The 20,063-nt window shown below is 43.6% G+C and overlaps 2 protein-coding genes across 2 annotated transcripts in view; one reads left to right on the top strand and one right to left on the bottom strand.

Annotated features, from left to right (window-relative positions):
* T265_13359 (hypothetical protein) overlaps positions 1-8,067 on the top strand; it is a gene marked incomplete at both ends in the record, with an annotated part of 97,144 nt that extends 89,077 nt beyond the window's left edge. Inside the window, 2 exons of the mRNA XM_009168499.1 lie at positions 3,945-4,358; positions 7,424-8,067. Coding sequence (XP_009166763.1) covers positions 3,945-4,358; positions 7,424-8,067 — 1,058 coding nt within the window. The remainder of the gene's footprint in view (positions 1-3,944; positions 4,359-7,423) is intronic.
* T265_03896 (hypothetical protein) overlaps positions 4,799-20,063 on the bottom strand; it is a gene marked incomplete at both ends in the record, with an annotated part of 47,058 nt that continues 31,793 nt past the window's right edge. Inside the window, one exon of the mRNA XM_009168488.1 lies at positions 4,799-4,945. Within this exon, the coding sequence (XP_009166752.1) occupies positions 4,799-4,945 (147 nt within the window). The remainder of the gene's footprint in view (positions 4,946-20,063) is intronic.

The raw sequence follows: 20,063 nt of genomic DNA, 5'->3' as shown, positions 1-20,063 counted from the left end.
CCGCGTGAAGTTGCACACGCCGGACATCCTCGATACAGTCCACGCGTCAAGCGCCGCTCATCTTCAAGTAGAAATACGACGCGGAAGCGAGCCGTACCTATAGGTAACACCGGATTGCTGACTTAATTTACCTACGTCTGGGCTTTGACAACGTCCGTATAGTGTTCCTTCACACACCCTGTGACATTTTATGGGGATTGAAAGTCGTTTCCAAAAATGTGGATGAGGATAAAAGCATTGTATTCGACATTGCTGAATTCATGCTAAACGGAGGAATTACGACCAATCGAGCTTTACGCGCGAATGTCACAGTATCTTGAACCAGTGGCGTGGAACTCTATGGTGAAGCTGTAGATGGCTTTCGATCTTATTCGCTGTCAATATAGAGTATGTAAGTGTCTTCAGGAAGGTAAAGTCTCAGGCTCACGTTGACAAATTATGGGGGTTGCTTTGGCCGCGCTTTTCAGGAAACAATTTCCTGAGAGATTTTTTTCTCATGAACAACAGCTCTTTGTAGTTTGCTGTTATGGATCAGACGTCCACATTTTACTCCAATTGCACCAAGTCGGAAGTAAACTGCTAATTATTATAACTTTTCCAAGTAGGACCAGCTGTTATAAAAATCAATCGTTGAGACTGGGTTTGAACTTGATTTGTTTTCGAACAACTTCATCTGGACTGGTAGCACATTTTGGGATGTATCAGTTGCTTATTGTTTGAACGGCCCTGTTCAACATCGGTGATCCCACAGCTCTCTGCAAACACTTTTTACTACAACGTTTGCGACATAATTAGGTCATTCAAAACGTCCATTTTTTAGTTTTGTCAGGCCTTAATAAAAACAGACAACTCCTTGCTCCTGTATAATGGTAGGGTTGTGTGCACGTCTTAACCTAATTAGTGCTGTAAAATGTGGTTTGAGATTTTTTTGCCGGACACGATCACAGGTAGTATAAGATTAGGAAAAATGTTGCACATGCCACGCGATCCCTAGATGCTTACCGTCGGAAGATAAAGGGTTAATCGAGTGAAGAGATCCAGCTTGCATCCATTTAGCTTCAGTCGCAGAAAACTGATGAATCTATCGGTAAGTCTACCTTTTTCCCGATATTAGCCTAGAGAGCTCACGCGGAAATTCCTGTTACATGTACACCGTGGCACTACCAATGCATGTGCTACCAGCTAAACGACTTGGTCTTGAGCAAACCTATCGATGCTCCTGATGATTCTGGTTCATTTGATAAGTATGAAGAGGTAAAATGTGAAGATGCTGCCGGTTTTCTCAGTGTTGTTCACGTGCTGAATGAATGCATAAAGTGCAATACTGCGAGCCTTTTCGCTAGTTCCTTCACAACGAATTCTTTCAAGATCTCAGCGTCCGTTGAGATTTTGGAGACCACTATAAATTTCGTTGAATTCTAACTCTACTTAGGCAGCACGTGTCTTCAAACATGCTCGTTTAGTGGACTAATACATCCCTGTGTTTTCAATGAATTTGGATGGTCGGCATTCTCAATTAAATCAGTGAATGTTAGTAACATATATAGACCGTCAGTATACGAACACCTAACAGATCCTATCGAGCAGCTCGTGAGAAGTCTCTGGGAACTTGCCTTAAGTTGTGCAAGTGTTGTACACGTCGGCTACTGTATAGACCCCATATAGGATGTTTATTGTAAAGGAACGTGGCATAATCCTCGCCTTCCAATCCATCAGACTCTACGACCACGTCATATTCCTGCGGCACTCAACCATTCGTGGTCATGATTTAGCAGACCTGTTCCACCAGGATTGTGGTGATGTGCGCGTTCGCCGTGATCGTGTCGGCATCGATTAATGCTATCGGCAACGAGTAACAATGTGTCACTACCACAGCATCGGCAAAACCACTTTCGAAATTCCCTTGTGGCTGTGTACTGGTTAGTTATCAGCAGTACCATGTAACGCTTATTTGAGTCTGTGGCCGAAGACACACTTGATGTATTCCACCATACCGACCGAACTTTGATCACCATTCGGTCCCACTAAAAAAACATTGTTTTGCCGTCCCAAAGGACCTAGGAGACATGTAGATTGTCCAGTAAATTTTATATGATGTGCGAATCTAGTATATTGGTTTTATCACCCGCGGGACCCAGTAAAATTAGTCCATTTTAACGGAAGACCCCTATTCGTGGGGGTGGGGGGTGGCCGGAACTATAATTTTGCGTGACAATCGAATGGCTCACAAGTTAAATATTTATGTTCATTTTCATATACACTCCCAATTCGATCCGGTTGGAAGTGTAGTTTTGCAAAATGGGTTTTAAACGTGAAAATGCTTCTTTTCATAATTTTACTTGAAGTAACTGCTATGTGGCTCCTCCCAGGGTTTTAAAACTGCTTATCACTCACGGCTTCATTTTCCATTGAGCTCTATGGTCGGTCGTCTTGAAATTTGTCGTTACATAAAGAATATGACGATAGTGTGGCAAAGCCAAATTCCCTGGTAGGCAAATACTGGCAGATCGGTCACTCACCGTAGTCGAACTAAGCCCAACAGTGAGGAGGTCGGCTTTCACGCCGCAGTTATGTGCATCAGTGGGATGTTTATTTGGGGTTCCAACTGGAAGAAACTTGCTCCAATCGTCGACAGTTCAGTATTTTTACGCCATGATTACCAGGATGATCGGTCTGGTTAAATTTTGAAGCCGGAGCGGTTTTGACAACTGGCATGAAAATTACGGCCGGAGCGTGATAAAACGCATTTACTTGAACTAAGCTGTTTTAGAACAGAACATGTGTGACTCTTCGAAGTTTGAAGAGGCGTTTGAATAAAGAATGATACATTTCACATTTATCAGGGCATATCTAGGGGCAACTACGGATGCGAAAAGTCCGATGTTGCTGCAACCCGTCCATTCATAAGCCTCAGTAGCCTTACACAAGTGGAGTAATGTCCAATGACATCTTTCCGTTTGGGCTAGATGGATTCCATTTCGTCCTTAAGATACAGGGGCATCATGTTCCCAATAACGTGATTGCGTAAGGATCATGGCCCTTCGGCTGCATTGGGCCTCCATCGAGTGACTTCGTCCACAATGGTTTGAGATGTTTGCGACGTTGACAAGAAACAGTAGAGTAGTAGTTACCTTCCAGGTCCAGGTCCATGGTTTGCTGCATTATACGTGAGCGATGAAACCACACTTTGACACAGAAAGTGTACATGTCAAGCTCATTAGGGAGTGCCAGCAACACTATCAGATTAGCCAAACTTAAACACCCTGGCTCAGCACAGCTGAACAAAATCTGGTCTCGCTGAGATACACTCATCTCCGAATTGAGCTGGTGTGAACAGAAAACTCGACTGAATTCTAGCTGGGTCTGTTGTTTATGGTATACTGAATGTGCTACACAAAGGTTGTTAGGAAAACATACTGCGATATCTCGGATACCGTAGCAACTAAGGCGGCATATGTGCAGTAAGTTCAATTGAAGAATGTGTACTTCGCCACTTGCTTGCAATTTGGTGTTCAAGTGAAACATAAGGTCAACGGAAACCGGTTGATGAGCTTTTAGAAGGCTGAAGCGGGTCCTGGGCTATCGATGAGTTTCCAGCAACCCCGTGAGTAGTGTGTTCCATCAAGCAATTAGTTTTCGTGCCAAATAGTTTTCACATTTTTTAACGAACTGTCATCGGTTGTCTCCGAACTGAGTTCAAAGAAGCTGAGGGAGTTTAGGTTCCGTAGATGGTTGATTCATGGTGAAAATGCTGTTGGTCACACCGGATGTATTAACTAGGACTTGCTGATCCTTCGACCAGCAAGGATGGCTTTTATCAAAGAAAGACTAGGTATTTCTACCAGATAACCTTTGGTATGGTGCGAACTGCTTTAACATGCGGTAAGTGATTAAGCATTGCTCCACCACTTCTTTGGAGATTGTTTCCGTGCATTCTTCTTCAGAGGGCCTTCTAGCCTTGCAGCTGCTGCACTCCGGGTCGACACCGGGCTCCAACTTTTCTTCAATTGGTGGCGCAATGACCATGGCACGCCGAGGTATTCACGAACCTTATCCATTTGTCTCCGTATCCACAGCATGTCCCTATCCACCTACGGTGGCAGTCACAAACTCCCATGTTTCTGCCGTGAATAATGGTCCTGTGAAGCTGCCTTTCTGTCCTCCCCCGCCACCGGACCAACCGTTACCTCCACTCCCACCACCATCCACTTCACCAGATTTGATACAAAGGCAACCGTTTCCCGATAATCCTTCCGGCAATCGGATACAAGGTTCCAATGTCCCTTCAGTCGCGCCCTATGCCCCTCCTTTCCCAACACACTCATTTGCTCCAGACAGTGGGCTTATGCTCTCACTAGGTGAGTTTTTTGGCGTCGTGTGTGCTGTCCGTTTGCAATATATATATAGTCTTTCATTGTCTCATTTTATTCTACGTTTCCACGGGAATAGATATGCTGTATGAACAATCGCTATAGGGAAGAGCCAGGTCCTATTTGTCTCCTGACCCATAGTGTGTAACTGTTGGTGGTACTATAAAATTATGAAGTGTGGGTAGTCATGGATTGGCATCCGAAGTATCCTCGGTAGTCATCCGTGATTATGCTCATATAATTCAGTTTTGGCATCATCATCATCATTCGTGAACCGTAGACCGGTATGATAGTGGTTCTACTTGCGATATAATTACCTTCTTATTTTGATGAACTCTGTTCATGATACCTGATTTCTTAGGTATTTTTGGGTTTTGAATGACACAATCAGTAGTGGAATATCAGTGTGGATGTCATATTGAATATGATCAATATGGATTTGAATCCATACGAATGAGGAGAGGCCAGACGAACCAACTCTTCTCAGCCGGTACACGGGTACGAAGTTCAAGGAACAACTGAGAAACATTCACCCAATATGGTCGAGAGGGGATACAAGCCTTATGGACATCATCCTGTGCTCAAAGAATAAAATTTGATTTGACAACCTTTCCGGGAAGTGAATTAGAGCCCTTATGGTAGCCGTATAAGTAGCGAAACATGTGAATAGAAAATTTTGCGTTCCGAAATAGAAGAAAATTCACTGGTCAATGGGCTGAGGAAGCAAGCTGAAGGAAGCTGTTTCTGTACGATGCAAGGTCAGGAACATGACTGTCGACACCAAGGGCCAAATTGTGCAAGAGATCAGCTAATTTGATCCGCGGCCTCTGAGATTTGGACGCATTTGGCCTCCCACAAGCACCTCCTGGGTTCCCCAGGAAACTGTAGTTGACTGACATCCTTCTCTTTAATCCTATCTCCTCGACAGCGTACCAACCATCATGAAAAATCAGCCAGTTCAGTTTTTAGACCACCATAGCTACAAAACCGCGGCAGTAAAAGGGACCTTTTCACAATTTACCAGCTACCCACTTCGATTCCAAACCTCATTCGGGAGCGTGATCATATATCCATTAGTATAAGCTTAAACAGGTTTTAGGGATGGGACTGACAAAATGGCCTAGTTAATTTACTGACTCATCTCTCTGAGACGCACGTGTTCATAGACCATGTGAGTCCCGAAATCAGGCAGTTACCTGTCATCGTTCAGGCGCCAGAATGCTTGTACGTGACTCAGCCCTCTGTGGATTGAAGGTAATTCCAAAGTCGCGCGGTGGAATACAAGTGATAACTGGTTTAATCGGCGTTACATTTACGGCAACTTGTGTGGTAGTCTAAATTGACCAGAAGTCAACTGTTCTCGGTTTAACCCCACTTGTGTTTTCCGGTTTGAAAGCTGCGATTTTAGTGATAGATGTCTATTCAGACAATATCTGATGACGGATGTGGTTTGATGAAGTGATCTTCTAACCTCCCAAACGTACTTTTGCGTGTGGAGACTGCGGCAGCATAAAAACCAGAACGAGGCCAAGTTCTCTCTCTGTGGAACTATCAGAGACGATTAAACTGCATTGGTTGCTGGTGCCTAAGCTTTATACTTACACACCTTTTTCTTGATAGGACATACTAGTCATAAGATTATCGGGAACTGTGGACAGCGCACTACCTGGTCAGCTTCATTTGGAGTCTCCGAATTTCAGGGAGTATTATCCCTTGGCATGATGAAACCAAACTGTCAGCGGTCACCCGAATCTAAGTCAACCAACTAAATCAACTGATGACTACCTAAAGCTTGGTGAGCACCGAGCCGACTGCGAGTGCACTACTCAGTCCGGATGGGGTGGGTGAAAACACCACTTAATGGGCGTTATAATGACGGTGCCAAGCGATTCCATAACAGAATACTAGAACCCGACATCCGCGAGTCAGAGGATCACATGATCAGGAAAACTTTGACCCAGACAACTCCGCTGTCTAGATTATTGATGTAAACTTTGACCAAGGAAAGTGCAAATGCTTGACGTCCGCCAAAACTTGCTCCTCAACGGCCGTGTGCTCGCGGTAAATTTTGCGTCTCTTGGATGCTCCAAGTCACGTTGTTTCCTTTCCACAAAGTGCAGCATCGGAAAAAATGCTCCATGCCACAGAATTCGTGTTTAAGTTGAATACGCATTGCTGACTGCGGATTTGATAACCGTAGGCTCGCTGCACAACACAGGATGTTCATCAAAACTGAAGATTAAGCTCGAGGAACGGCGGTGTGTCTGTTAGAGAACTATCTTTTATCTAGTGCACTCACTCCGTTGGAAGCGAAATATTCCATCGAGCACTGAAAATTGGATGGCATTTTGCCTAAGCGTCAACTTCTCTAACGGAATGGGACACTTGGTATCCACCGAAGGTTTTCCTCATTTGGGCCTTAGATCCTGCGGTTTCTCTACTTTCTGTGGGTTGCACGGCATCTGTCTTCTAAAAGGATTCCACAGTTAAATGGTTGTGTTTTGCACCGGAGTGAGTTGTGGCGTCCGGTATGTTATATTTCCCATCTAATTGTGGAGGACCATACTGACGACACCGAAATTTGATCCGCTCAACACAGATAATCAGAGAACACCAGACAGATAAATCGTTGTGTGGCAAAACACAACCCACCAGACACGACCGTTGTTCTTGTGACCACAATAACATTCCTCATATGTAAAGGAGACACGAGTGTGGTGTTCAAGGTCATCTGTTGGGTCCTGTTTGTCCGATGCCCACTCAGTCTGGCGTGCATGTCTTCAGTTAGTGTGTTTTAACAACGTGCGGTATTTTACGGTGCACCGTTTCGCTATATCAGTTAACTTGCTCTTGAATTAGTTGAGTGAAAGAATGAGGGCCACCACGATCCTGATTTTCTGAAAGAGTCAGTCTAGATTCATCGGTGTCTTTGCGTGAGACCTAATCCTTTGAGTTTCAGCAGTGAGAGTATTCCATCTTTATGCTACTGATAGTTCACTGGATCATATCCAGATCTCACAGTGCTTACCATCAATCTTTTCTCTCTTTACTAGATGGATCCATGCCAGAATATGCCAGCGCTTCCCTATTTAGCGGTACTGGCAGTGTTCAACCGAGCCCAGGTCAGCCACCGCTAACCGGTCCCCCAAGCGCCAAACCTCTGGGGCCGGATTGCGACAAGACAAAGGGTTCTGGCGAAACCTACTGTGTCCCACATCAGAACGGTATTCGTGGCCATGGCAACCTATGGGGGCTCTCTCAATCACAATTCCCTCCTAGACTTGATTTGTTGACTACTGGCACCAACATAACATTCTCTACTGTTCCTGGAACCAACAGCGACTGCCACACAGGTAGCCTGGGTTCCAGCGGAATGTATTACCTTACCAATACGACAGATTCGGCACAGTTCGATTTGAATCAGATCCCGGTACACGACCCTAGCTTGCATCCATCAGCAATGTTTCTTCCGTTTCCGTCTTCTACCCATTTTGTACCGATGCATGGGCTAGCTCTCTTTCCAGAACAAGGGGTTGATGTATCTGGTGGCGTTCTCAAGTTTCCGCAGAACCTGTTTGACACCCAGCGAGCAACAGCTGATAGTGAATTCTCTCGTTTTGCAGCTTCGTTGAATCACTCTGCCTCTGGTACAAATGGCACGACAGACACGACCGATGGTCAGGGGGATTCCGGATAGACCGCTTATCACTTTGTCTGCACCTTCTATATCCCTGTAACCGTGTAACACCTTCTATGGCATACGTTACACAGCCAAATCCATATTTGCTGTAGCCCGATTCCAAGCTGTTTTCACTGGTCGCCCTTCGAGCCAAGCGTGATCGCCGATTTGCTAGTCATGTGAATATCCTTATACTTTGGGTGGTTCATTCAGCTCCCCCGCCTTCCACTGCCGTTACCTCTCCTTTTTGTAATATTTCTGCTTGTGTCTGTTACCCTAACCAACCAATAATCTTCATCTGTACATACTACCCTTGTGAGTAGGCCAAATTCCGTCCACTTACTGATCAATCGACGTTGTTAAGGTATGCATGTTGTTTCCGATTTTGCTTCACGATTATTCCTGCGGTTCCCAATCATGTTTTGAAAACCAACCCGTCGCCACTTTGTTTTACGTGTTGCTTTCCAAGTTTCGTACCAGCTTCGTTTCACTGCAATTCATGGTGATGTTACAAGAAACCTGCCATTAATCAGGTTTAGATTTGACCGAATTAATGATCGATTCCGCGTTCTGTGACTCTGTTTATCGTGAGACGCCTTTGGGACCGCAGCCTAAAAGAATAGTCATCGCTGACATTGGCGCCTTATTCGCTTTCATACCAGATTCTTTATCGTCCTTTTTACACATTATGCGTTCAGCTGTTCACCTTCGTGCGTGTAAGTACGCGATCACACTCCCCGGGCAAACAGCCCGCTCACTCGTTTTTCATTGTATAATTGTTTTCTCTGTATAATAATATTGCGTTTCTTATGGATTCAAGATTTTGCCGGAATCCAGGTTGTTGCGGCATACATGTATGTATTTGCCTCAATTTTTTTCCTAGTGGGTCCAGCCAATGCCAGCAAATTTGTGATCACATCAGCGGTATACGTAGATTACCAAACGAACATTCGGACTTTATTGGCTCTAGTACGCCTTATTAGTATATTTGTGAAAGTACTTGACAAAACTAGCGAGTTCTGCCTCATATTCTTGTCGCTTTGCTAACAATCTCCCATTGAGGTAATTCAGGGTTCAATAAAGGCTCAAGCAATATGTTTCATAGAGGAAAATGTGCGTAGCGGTAACCAACCACTACCCACAACTACGCTCACCAATAACGCACTGGTGATGTCACCTCAATTGGTGATGGAACGTTTGCAACCAAATTGCCCAGCTCACCGAACAAGCCAACGACCAATAAATATGTTTGGTCACAGCATGATTGAACGCTTATAAGTGCGCCTGCGAAGCGTTAGTATTTTCTAGTTCATCCAACATTCCCTGGATTGCTGCGTACAACTTTCACAGGTTGTAGCGCAGATGGTCGACCATACTACTTCCAGACTAGCTTTTAGTTATTGTTCCCGTCCTACGCGGAATACATTGATCAAAACAGCTCGCCTTATGAAATGCGAAAGCTAAACTAGAGCAATGTTCGAACAGAAACATACGTCATGTGCTGCCTAAGAGGTGATCTTTGTCGCGTTGGAGACTGCAGCCTACTTTGAGACGTTTAACAAAACGTGTAACTTGCTAGCGGCTATTCTTGTTTTACGTGGTCTGGAAGATCCACGGTGTTCGACAGAGAGAAGTACTGTTCTCATTCCTTTAAAAGGGCTGGTTCGTCTATTTCCGAACGAAAACTTCGCGGCAACCCCGGGTTAGAACTGACCCAAAGTATGCGGTAGGTGCGGTTGACCTGACTTCTAGGCTCTTGGGACCGTAGTATGCACAGGAAAGTCCACAGGTTTAGGTTAGCTGAGTTTTTGCGTGGCCAGACCATGGGACCTCCTGTGAATCGCATGAATTACATGCAGTTCTAGTCAATTAAACTAGGAGAATTAAGTAAAATGAGCTTCCTGCGCGGTGCGCATTGTGAGCTGATCTGTGCTAACCTAGGAAGCACACCGAGAACGTTGATTCTATCATGCGGTTGAGGATACTGTGCCACGGTGTGAACCGTTGCCGAGCACCAGTTCTCATCTTGTATGGCGCACGCGTAGTATAGTCCATTGTCGTTAGCATATTTCATGAATTCAGTGACAACAATTAAGTGGTTGTGATAGTTCTTTGTTGCTAGAGCATATTTCCTAGGTACATCTGATGACTGCCCCTCAGTCTTCCTTAGAGAATCACCCCTGCCTCAGTGAGTTCTATTGTTCACTAGAAAGCAAGTTTGCCAAAAACGCAGATGACTGTCTTCCTGTACATTATCGCTCGAGCTAGTTCATTTGAGTGAGTTCTTTTGAATATAACAACATGAACTGGAAAAGAGTTAGGGTTGCTTGGAAAAAAACAAAGGATGTGCAACTTTTCATTTCTTCCTTTGATGGAATCTCGTCACTATGTGGTTAGTGTGCAACCGGCCGTACGGTGTACAAAGGGATGTCTTGAAACCAGTTCAACCGAATTGGTGCAACAGTCCTTCTTCCCGCTGATCTCAATAATTTGACCAAAACCAGTGAAGCTCAACACACTGCTCATTTTTATCTCGATGGTTTTTACCAAATACTACACCGAAGAATCCCGGCAGATAAGCGATGCCCATACCCATAAACGACTACGGAATCAAATGACGCTGAATGGGACCAAGATGTCAACTGTCCTCAGCCATTCCTGGATCATCCTCACTAGGAACTAATTGCTTTGCATCGGCAATGTACAACGAAGCACTAGTTTCTGCGAAATGGCCACTGTAACATAGGTGGTGCTCAGTTACTATGCTAGTCGTTGGATGTCAACTAAGGGGCGAAATTTGTGGTTGATGAGGTTCCTCGATGTCAAGCGCTTGAGAAGAGTTCCTAAGGAAGGACGACTCATTTTTCTCACTTATACATTTCGTTTGACAGGTGTTCATTCGAAATTAGAATCAGGAAGCTATTGGTCATATCGGTGGACCGTTACAGGGCATACTGATTCCAAGCGTGACAGCTACAATTTCTACCGTCTTTTTTGTAGTCCTGAATGCATAGCAGAGCTTTTGCGCATTATTTGTATCAGCTGTTTCGTTTGGCTAAAGTAAGAATAAAACACTACGGCATCTTGGAAGTAAAAAATCCCCCGCTTGAATGAGAATATGCCGCTGGACAGAAAACGGATTAACGAATTCTTACTTAACGAATGCGTGGTACTGAGGGCGCTTGTCTGTCACTGTCATGGGCACGAACTTTACGCACGATTTGCCACGTATCTACCGAATGGACTGGTATTTGTTTTCTGTCACTACTGTAAGTGAATTTATGTGGAAAATTACGAACCTTTGATATTGCGGCTGACGATAATGAAGCAAATGCCGACGTACCGCAATCATTGTTTTCTACCTGCGTTATCAAAGGGAATAGGCGTTTTCGTTGGGTCTCACCGTGGATATCTTTTCTTGTAAAGTGTACTTCTGGTTTTTTATGTGGGACACTGGCGCATATAAAACACTCAATAAGGGAAGGATATTAGCGAAGACACTGTCAACCTAGAGTTTGAATAATGGCATCAGATACATTATCGGACCATCCGATCAAACATAACGAAAACCAAACCGAGGTGTAAAGTAAGCCAAGCGGAATGAAACACACGATCACGGAAATTACTTTCATCCATTGCTTCTGGAGAGGAAATATTGTACGGGTGGAATGCAAAAACTATTGGCAGCTGATCCAGCATATCCTCATACATCGTAGCATAGGACAATAAGTGACAGATTCTCTGGTTGTATTCTAGTTATGCAATCGATTATTAGACCGAGATAGACCATTTCGGATAACCGCATCAGTCCATAATAACCTCTAGTTGCGTAGGTTAATATCTGGTCGAACATTCCTTTTTGTGGGTATAATCTCTGGAGGAAATCCAGAGTGGGACAAAATTAGGATTGGAGTAAACCAGTTTCTCTTGCGAGGATTTCTCCCTAAAGGACAGTATTACCTCGAATCATCACAAACACGGAAGAGTATATCAGAAGTTACCGGATAACACCGTTTTCCATCTATGCCACTGAGAGCAGCTAGTTTGCCATATCCTCATAATGGGAACCAATCACAAGGTTGCTGAGAGCTCTGATAGTCCACGATCGGTTTTGCTCTTCCTGTGGTTCGTCAGTTAGGTGTAACGCCCGATTTTCTGTCAACGTTATGTTCTGCTTGAATCCAAATTGCACGAAAGTCAACAAATGAACTAATGTGGCTATCAACTTGGTTTTCATGGAAGATTCAACTGAATCTCTTGTTTATGGTGTTCAACCGAATGCGCTGTACAAAGGCATGTTCCACTTGGCACGATGCTTGTGAAATCTCAGAATATCTTGAACGAGAGATTCAGTTGAGTCTCCGGTCAAAACCCAGTTGATAGGCGAATGAGTGTATTTGTCGACCGTCTTGCAGTTCGGGTTCAATTTGAAAATAAGGGCGATGGAAGCCCGGGGACCTCGCCCACCTGATTGGCGCCAAGAACGGCGAAACCTATCATGGCCTGTCGACGAATCTTCACCAACCTTATGAGTAGTGTTACACTAAGACGTAACGTATTACGGTAGCTCGAATGTGGTACTGACTGCAACATTAGACGGGCTGGTGCAGTCTGAACCCAAATTGCACGAAATTAGCGAAATGCATTCGTTTGCTTACCCCGTTTTGGTTTTGACGGGAGATTCGCCATCATAAGCGAGAGTTTCAGCAAGGTTCTAGGTAGGTCTCCCGTCGAAACGGATTTTTTATGCAAATGAGTGTATTTCGCAAATTCTCGGTGCATTCTACTGGAAATTCGACTCGCATAATAGTTGTAGCTACTGAAAACTGTGTTATTTCTACACGTCATGATAGAATAGGTATTTGTCCCTTCTGGCGGTGAAGTTTTGTTGGGGAAAAACAGCAACTTGTTGTCAAATCGAATACGTACCCCGGTTGTAACGACAAATTGTACTTGAGTGATTCCGACTCATGTTTCATCAGCGAAACTTGTTCAACCGTTTATCCACCAAACTTTTCCGAACCAGAGAATGACAGAAAGACAGAAAATTCGCCGCATGAATAGCCTATTATGATTAGCAGCATGAATTCTCTCTCTAAGTAAATAAATAAATTATTGTCTATCACTACTTTGTCTAACGTGGTTTCTTGTCAGAGTTTGTACACTGAACAGTTTGGGTCTCGCGGAAACTTTGATTCTACAAAGTGAGGTTCTTTCATCCTATCCTGTCATTCCAGGTGATAAGATAACGTCAAAATGGTAACATCTTACGATTTCCACCTAATCGATTGGTTCGGTAAGTGGGGCAAATGGATTCACTGTGCCCTATAAGTGTCTCTATTCTTTTACTTCACTGAAGAGGAATTTTTCGGCCCTATGTCAAAGGGTGATCTAAAACACTTTCCTTGTTTTTGCGAGACGCTTGAACGCGGCTGGTGGCTAATACTTTGATGTTTCACCCCATAAATGTCACCATGGTTGCAGACAAAAGATAGAAATAGTGACTGGGTAATCCAGAGAGAAAGTCATGTCAACGCTTTCTCATGTTAACACGAAACAATATTGTACCACCCGGAGTTCTGGTGGACTTGGTTGTAGATAAAAGCATGGTTGATCGGCAACGCTGACTGCTGGATAGGTCGTTAAAGTCGAATTGCTTTTAGGACGTTTAGGACGTCAAGTTAAACCCATAGTTCACTTAGAAAGCGGACGAGCGTTCCGCAATATTTCATAGTCACGATAAAGTGGCACTTCAATAACGATCCGGCGACCACACCAATCTTGGACAGGAAGAATTATCTCATATTAATGATTGTGCTTCCGGAGCAGCCAAAAACAACCATCAGTTGCTCGCTATTGGTTCGCTTCGCGCAAAGTTGGATGATATGACAAAACCCAAGTGCCTCCCCTTTGGACTGCATTTTTTTGAGTCATCATCAGATGCCTCCATCCGATCGTGGAATGATCGGGAATTGTGTTGATTTGATGATAAATTTTAATGGGTAATCAGAACAGCTAGAATCCTCTATAGTATCGTATCTCGAGTGAGGATGCATGGCGGATAAATAAGGTTCCTTAAATCCATATAATATGTGCTTTTGTGTATTTGAGTCTAATCGTGTACTAAAGGACTTCGCATTCGCTGCGCGTTTGATATTATTAATATGCTTCTCCAAAAAGTGCATATCTGAATTATTCTAGCTTAGTGAAATGATGAAATCGTAGCTTCGCTTCGGGACTGGAAGAATTTGTTTCGTGGTTTGAGCAGGTAGATTGAGTCATCTTATTTGGTCTAAAATAAATGAAAAGATTTTAATCAGCTTCTAGGTGAAATTGAATCGATCCTGCGCAAAAAGAACGCTGGTACCGTTCTCTTGATTCACTGCTTTACGGGTGGCTCTGTGTTCCAAAATTTTTGGGGACAGGTAACGATCCGAAATACATGACTATACTACAAGAACACCTGATAAAAACTGCGTGAAAACTCCGGCTTTGTCCATTAAACCGAACTGCATGTGAAGTAATACGGTCCGCAATTGGAAGTACACAGACAGGAATGGAAATTACAGGAACTGCAGTGGAACTGGTCTGGGAGTTAGACAGTATAGTCATAGCATGTGGACTGCATGTGGACTGGATTGAAGGAACAGTCCTACATGCTTCTTCTATGTCTGTCTCAATCGATTATTTCTCGAAATATTACCCAGGACTAGTCTCAGACTGAACAGTTTTTTATTTCCGTTAGGAGACTAACCGAAGTTGTAAGATTTTGAGCATCTATTCCATGGTAAGCTTATTCATTTTATATTGTATCTAAATGTTGAAGTTATTGGGTTAGTAGAAAATACCGCTGCACTGTGTGGTATCTCTTCAGTTCTGCGTCACTTTGGTTGTACATATACCAGTATCTGTCAACAGTCAGTTATGTGGTTATCTGGCGTAGCAATGCCAATTGTTGTAATCCTTGTATATAGTGTAACCTGCGCGTAGTACAAATGCATTTTGTTGCCGACTACTGGGCTTTCAGTGGAATTTCTCCATAAAGACATTGACTAAAACTACAACTAAACTACAACACTACTAAAACTGCAGTTCATCCAAACACATTCACCTCCCTTGGTGGTGTTGGTTTTGTGGCCCCATTGGCGTCAATTTCTTTTGGTTACCCTCTTGCAACGTATGGCCAACACCAAGGTCATTCACATGTCTTCTAGCATGAGAATTCGTTCGTCCTGTGAATGTCATTTGGCACCACTGTCCAGCTATTTGCCCCATCCACAGCGCCTCAGACAGAGGTCGTCTCCCATTCAGAACATGGGTGGTGCGCGCACGTCACCAAAGTCCAATGACACTGTGTCTTTGTGGTTTCGTTTCAGACCAACGAAGAATGATGAATGACCAAGTATGAGGAACTAATCTAATTTGACCAGCTGAACACCGGCCTACGCATACCCAACCAGACACCGAGGTCATTCGTTACATGAGTAAGTGGAGCCTACAGAGATGCGACAAATGTAGCTCCAGCTATTTGCCCCATCCACAGCGCCTCAGACAGAGGTCGTCTCCCATTCAGAACATGGGTGGTGCGCGCACGTCACCAAAGTCCAATGACACTGTGTCTTTGTGGTTTCGTTTCAGACCAACGAAGAATGATGAATGACCAAGTATGAGGAACTAATCTAATTTGACCAGCTGAACACCGGCCTACGCATACCCAACCAGACACCGAGGTCATTCGTTACATGAGTAAGTGGAGCCTACAGAGATGCGACAAATGTAGCCGTCTGGTACAAATGGAATTTGTCTGATTGGATAGACGTTATAAGTCATTCGATGGGGCCAATGTTAACCTGGCGTGTGAAAGGTATGAATTATTCGTCCAAAAGTGCCATCCAAGGAGGAAGCACATTGCCGACGGACAACGCCAAAAGGTTAAGCACAGACATTTAATGTATTTGGGTCTACGTCAGACATTGGTTTCTGTTTAGGATAAACAGTCTTGGGAAAGTAGTATCGGCTCCAGCATTGTCAAGTTCTACCCTCAAAACCAGTGTGCTATACGTAAAGTAGCGGATGTTCAAACAACAAATAGACTTGTGGATAGACAATTCGGGAAAAAACATAAGACCAGTTCTCTAGATATGTTGAATTAAAACTGTAATGTTGATGACAATTGCAAGTTAGAGTTGTTTCCATCGGTTGAGGTGGCATCTAATGGTGACAGTACTGGTTAGCTCTGTTGGAACCATGATGTCTCATTGGATTACGTGAAACACTGGATCCTGTCTAGTTTATCACTGTGCCTTGTAGGTTGGTATTGCATGCGCCACTCCTAATCATGGGGCACATAATTATGGAAACTAGACTGAATGGGTTAAGTTACTATGGTCATTTTTAACCGATAATCACCTGGGTAGACTGTGAAGCACATACTCAGTATGAGTTTATGTGGTGTAGGTATATATGTTTTTTTTCTGAAGAGCGTAAATTGTTGCTGAACGTCATGAGAATAATATCCTTGGGTTGGGGAGGAGCTTGCTCACTATAACTAGGTAGCGATGACAACTTTATTACTGGCCAATAGTACACCTGTCCGTCGTTATGGGTTTGCAACCACAGATGTACCGTATCGATCGTCGGCTGTCTATAAGCTAATGAAGTGTCCGACACATCAGATCCAAAATGAATACACAAAAAGGAATCTTTCTTGGTTTGTATCCATTAAAATCCCAAAGACAGACACTGTACAAACACAGTCCCTGGCCACGTTCATATCTGAGTTCGAGCCAAATCCACGAGCAGCGTAAATGATTCGGAACTACATCGAGAAACAGACCGAATGATTTATGGTTCCGATGACGTGAAACTCTTCAGTAGGACGTAGATGAAAAACTCATGATCCTGCATTGTACGGTAAGGAGTAAGGTTAACTGTTTTTGACGTCTGAATCACAGATGAAATCGTACGTATCCAAACATCATCAGTAGCCCGATTACCGTCAGGAATCTTCTGCATCGACAGGGGAGCACTGTCTATAACTCCAGTTCATCTAATAGCCTAGGTATAACTGTGATTGATCAGAATCTTCTTTGAGATGCCGTCTATATTACTTCACGTTAGCTACAATGGCTTTCGTTTAAAAGTTATGGACCGAAGTAGTTTAGGCTGTCACGAGAGATCCATGGTTGGTTTTCACATTGCCAGGTCACAAGTGAAATGTCAATCTTCTACATCCCTGTTCTTGACCTACGTTGGTATACATGTCCGATGCATGTGAATGTCACAGTTGGTCATATTATTCGCACCTCGCCGATGCCCTCCAACTATAGTTCAGAACCTGTCTGCTCTTCCTGTGTAGCAAATGAAGCAGCTAAATTTTGATATCCTCATATGCCGACTAACAAGACAGTGAACGAATGCACAATATCGAACTACAACAAACATGGTAAATTTCCATTTTGAAACACATCCATGGTTAATGCCACCACGACTGACTGTAATTTGTTCAGTGATCATCCAATTGTTTCCTGGCTCAGCCACTAGCTAGTTCTCATCCGTCCGTCTGTGGTGGATGTTCACACCATTGCCAGGCGAATCTGCGCCTTGTTAATCGTAAGATCTCATGTGTGTCTGACGAAGCGTGGGCTGGGGGGGGGGGGAACTGGTGCTCGTGTCTCGTTAGACAAGTTGGCCCATCTTCACCAGGTCGTGCTCTTCACCGCCCATCGAGGTAATATCAGCGGAGCGGAGGTGTGCGTCGTGCGTGTGTGTGATCTTATGTACGCTTATTCAAGTAGGGATGTTGTAGGGTTTGAATCATCAGTCATTGTTGTGACTGGTGACCTTTGGACTGATCGCTCCTCCCTGTAGTCATCACCTATTCCCCCCTATGGTTGACTCTTTTGCCCCATCGGTTTACCTTATGTTCGGCTCCGGTGACTTCATCCTTGATTGTGTGCAGATTACGTTCAGTTCAACGTGTTGACTGTAGTGTTTCGCACACTTTGTCCTTCTACGAGCCACAATGTTAGTTTTTTTCTTACTGTAATGGTGACACTCTTGATCTTAATGTATGGAATATGTGTTCTTGCAGCTGAAGCTTCCGCTATTGCGTGGAACTCCTTTTGTGGATCGTGTGCTAGTCACCCTCTTTTCCCCATGCATAATTTCCGTAATACACAAGCTTAGCTTCGGTATTCCCGTGGTTCATTCTAATATTATATATATTATTATATTATTATTATTATCACGTTATGTAACAATATTATAACTTGATCAACACACACGTATTTTTATCCATTTTCGTCTTATGAAGACAAACGTGTACTGGTCTATTGAAGTGGGAGTAGATAATTTTCCAGACACCCAGGATTTTTCCTACACTTTCTTTTTGCATTGTCCTTGCTATTCTATTCTTTCGAATGTTGGTTGCTGAACAATGTTAGGAGAACATTAACGTCGAATGACATCATGATTTCGTCATCTTCTGTGTGTTGAGCATTGCTCCGCAAGGCTGATTATGTGGCCAGTTCTAGCAACTAGGTGTTTTTGTTTCTTTCAAAGTTTGCGTGCAAGTTTGTCTGTCGGAGCACCCTGCAGCAAGACCATTAGTCGGAGTATAAAGTTACTTTTTATGTGTCTTTGATAGCCTACAGAGCGTTGAAATCATCCACTTTCACTCTCCGTCAATATTGGCTGGTCATCTCGTTTGCTGCCAGTATTTTCCCAGTGTTGTCCCGATTTGTTCAGCCTTCTTAAATATAATCCGGTTTGTGCGACATCACTGTCATGCGTCCTATCTGTGCTAATAGAAGTACGGGATGTTCTTCTGTTTCTAGCTTTCTGAGTACAACAGATTCTTTTTTGGAAATGGTTTTTGCAAGTCTGTTACCGGAAGGACCGGTTGTCGAATTTGTCGCTGGGACTATTCTGATATCTTTTTCCAAAACGTGCTCTAGATTAACCAAGTAATTCTTATGGGAAGAAACCATGAAGATCCGTCAGTGTCCTCTGATTAAAATGTCCCCTTCAGTTGCGCTAATAAAATAGAATAAGAAGTTTTGATCCATTACTCGCAGCTGATGTGATTTTTCCTCCTAAGGAGCCTGCACAAATAACAGTTTATAATCAGAGTTCACTCCAACTTGGATAAACGTACATTTACTCATGTATACCTGTAAACGACGCGCACTTCTCAACTCATCTAAAGTGGTAAGGAAAGATTTGCAACAAAATTGCCAAGCTCGCCGAACGAATCGATCAACATCTAAGCTACCTCGCCAATGGCTAATGAAACTGGAGGCATACGAGACCGACTTGAATATTGTGCCCCAGTACGGTTGTGTATTCGTTAGGCCAATTCTACGACATTTATAGGTGTTCTTCCCAATCTTTGATGTAACTGCTGTTCAGCTTGTCCTTGTTGATAAATGTTGATTCCACGGGGTTGCTGAACTATCTCGACCACAGAGACAATAATTAGTACACAGGTCACCCAGGTGTCTACCGGGAAATACTAACTGTGAAGATTATATCTTAATACCCCAGAGTTTGTCACTACTGAGAGTGGTAGCAATCGTTTGTAAACCACAAAATTTTCATGATTTCTTCCATTAGGTGAGGAAAGAGCAAACTTGGATAGTGTCAGACACTCCAAGTAGAAAAACGGTGTTACTTAACGGGCCGCGAGTAGAATTTTGTGGTATTAACCAGGGTACTGTAGTGATGGATTTGGTGACTCAGGACAGTGTGGTAAGGGTTGAGTCAGTCTATTCCAACGTTTGAATCTCGAGAGATCACTTTGCTCGTTTTTTAACAGTCGTTGTTACACTGACGGTCATTTCTGTATTGGAAAGCAAAACAGCGAACGGGCTCGTTCTCGGCCTTCTGTTCGCTGTCTAATTAAAACGCAAAATGTAAAGTGGATGGTGAGAATCGTCTTTGCTTTGGTATCGACCAGTGTATATGTGTAAACATGGGAACTAACTACTTGGGGTGCAGCGCATAAGTGGTCC

This window comes from Opisthorchis viverrini, assembly GCF_000715545.1.
Source record: "Opisthorchis viverrini unplaced genomic scaffold opera_v5_59, whole genome shotgun sequence".
Taxonomy (NCBI): domain Eukaryota; kingdom Metazoa; phylum Platyhelminthes; class Trematoda; order Opisthorchiida; family Opisthorchiidae; genus Opisthorchis; species Opisthorchis viverrini.
The sequence above is the reverse complement of the archived record's forward strand: the minus strand, read 5'-3'. Positions and strand labels throughout refer to the sequence as shown.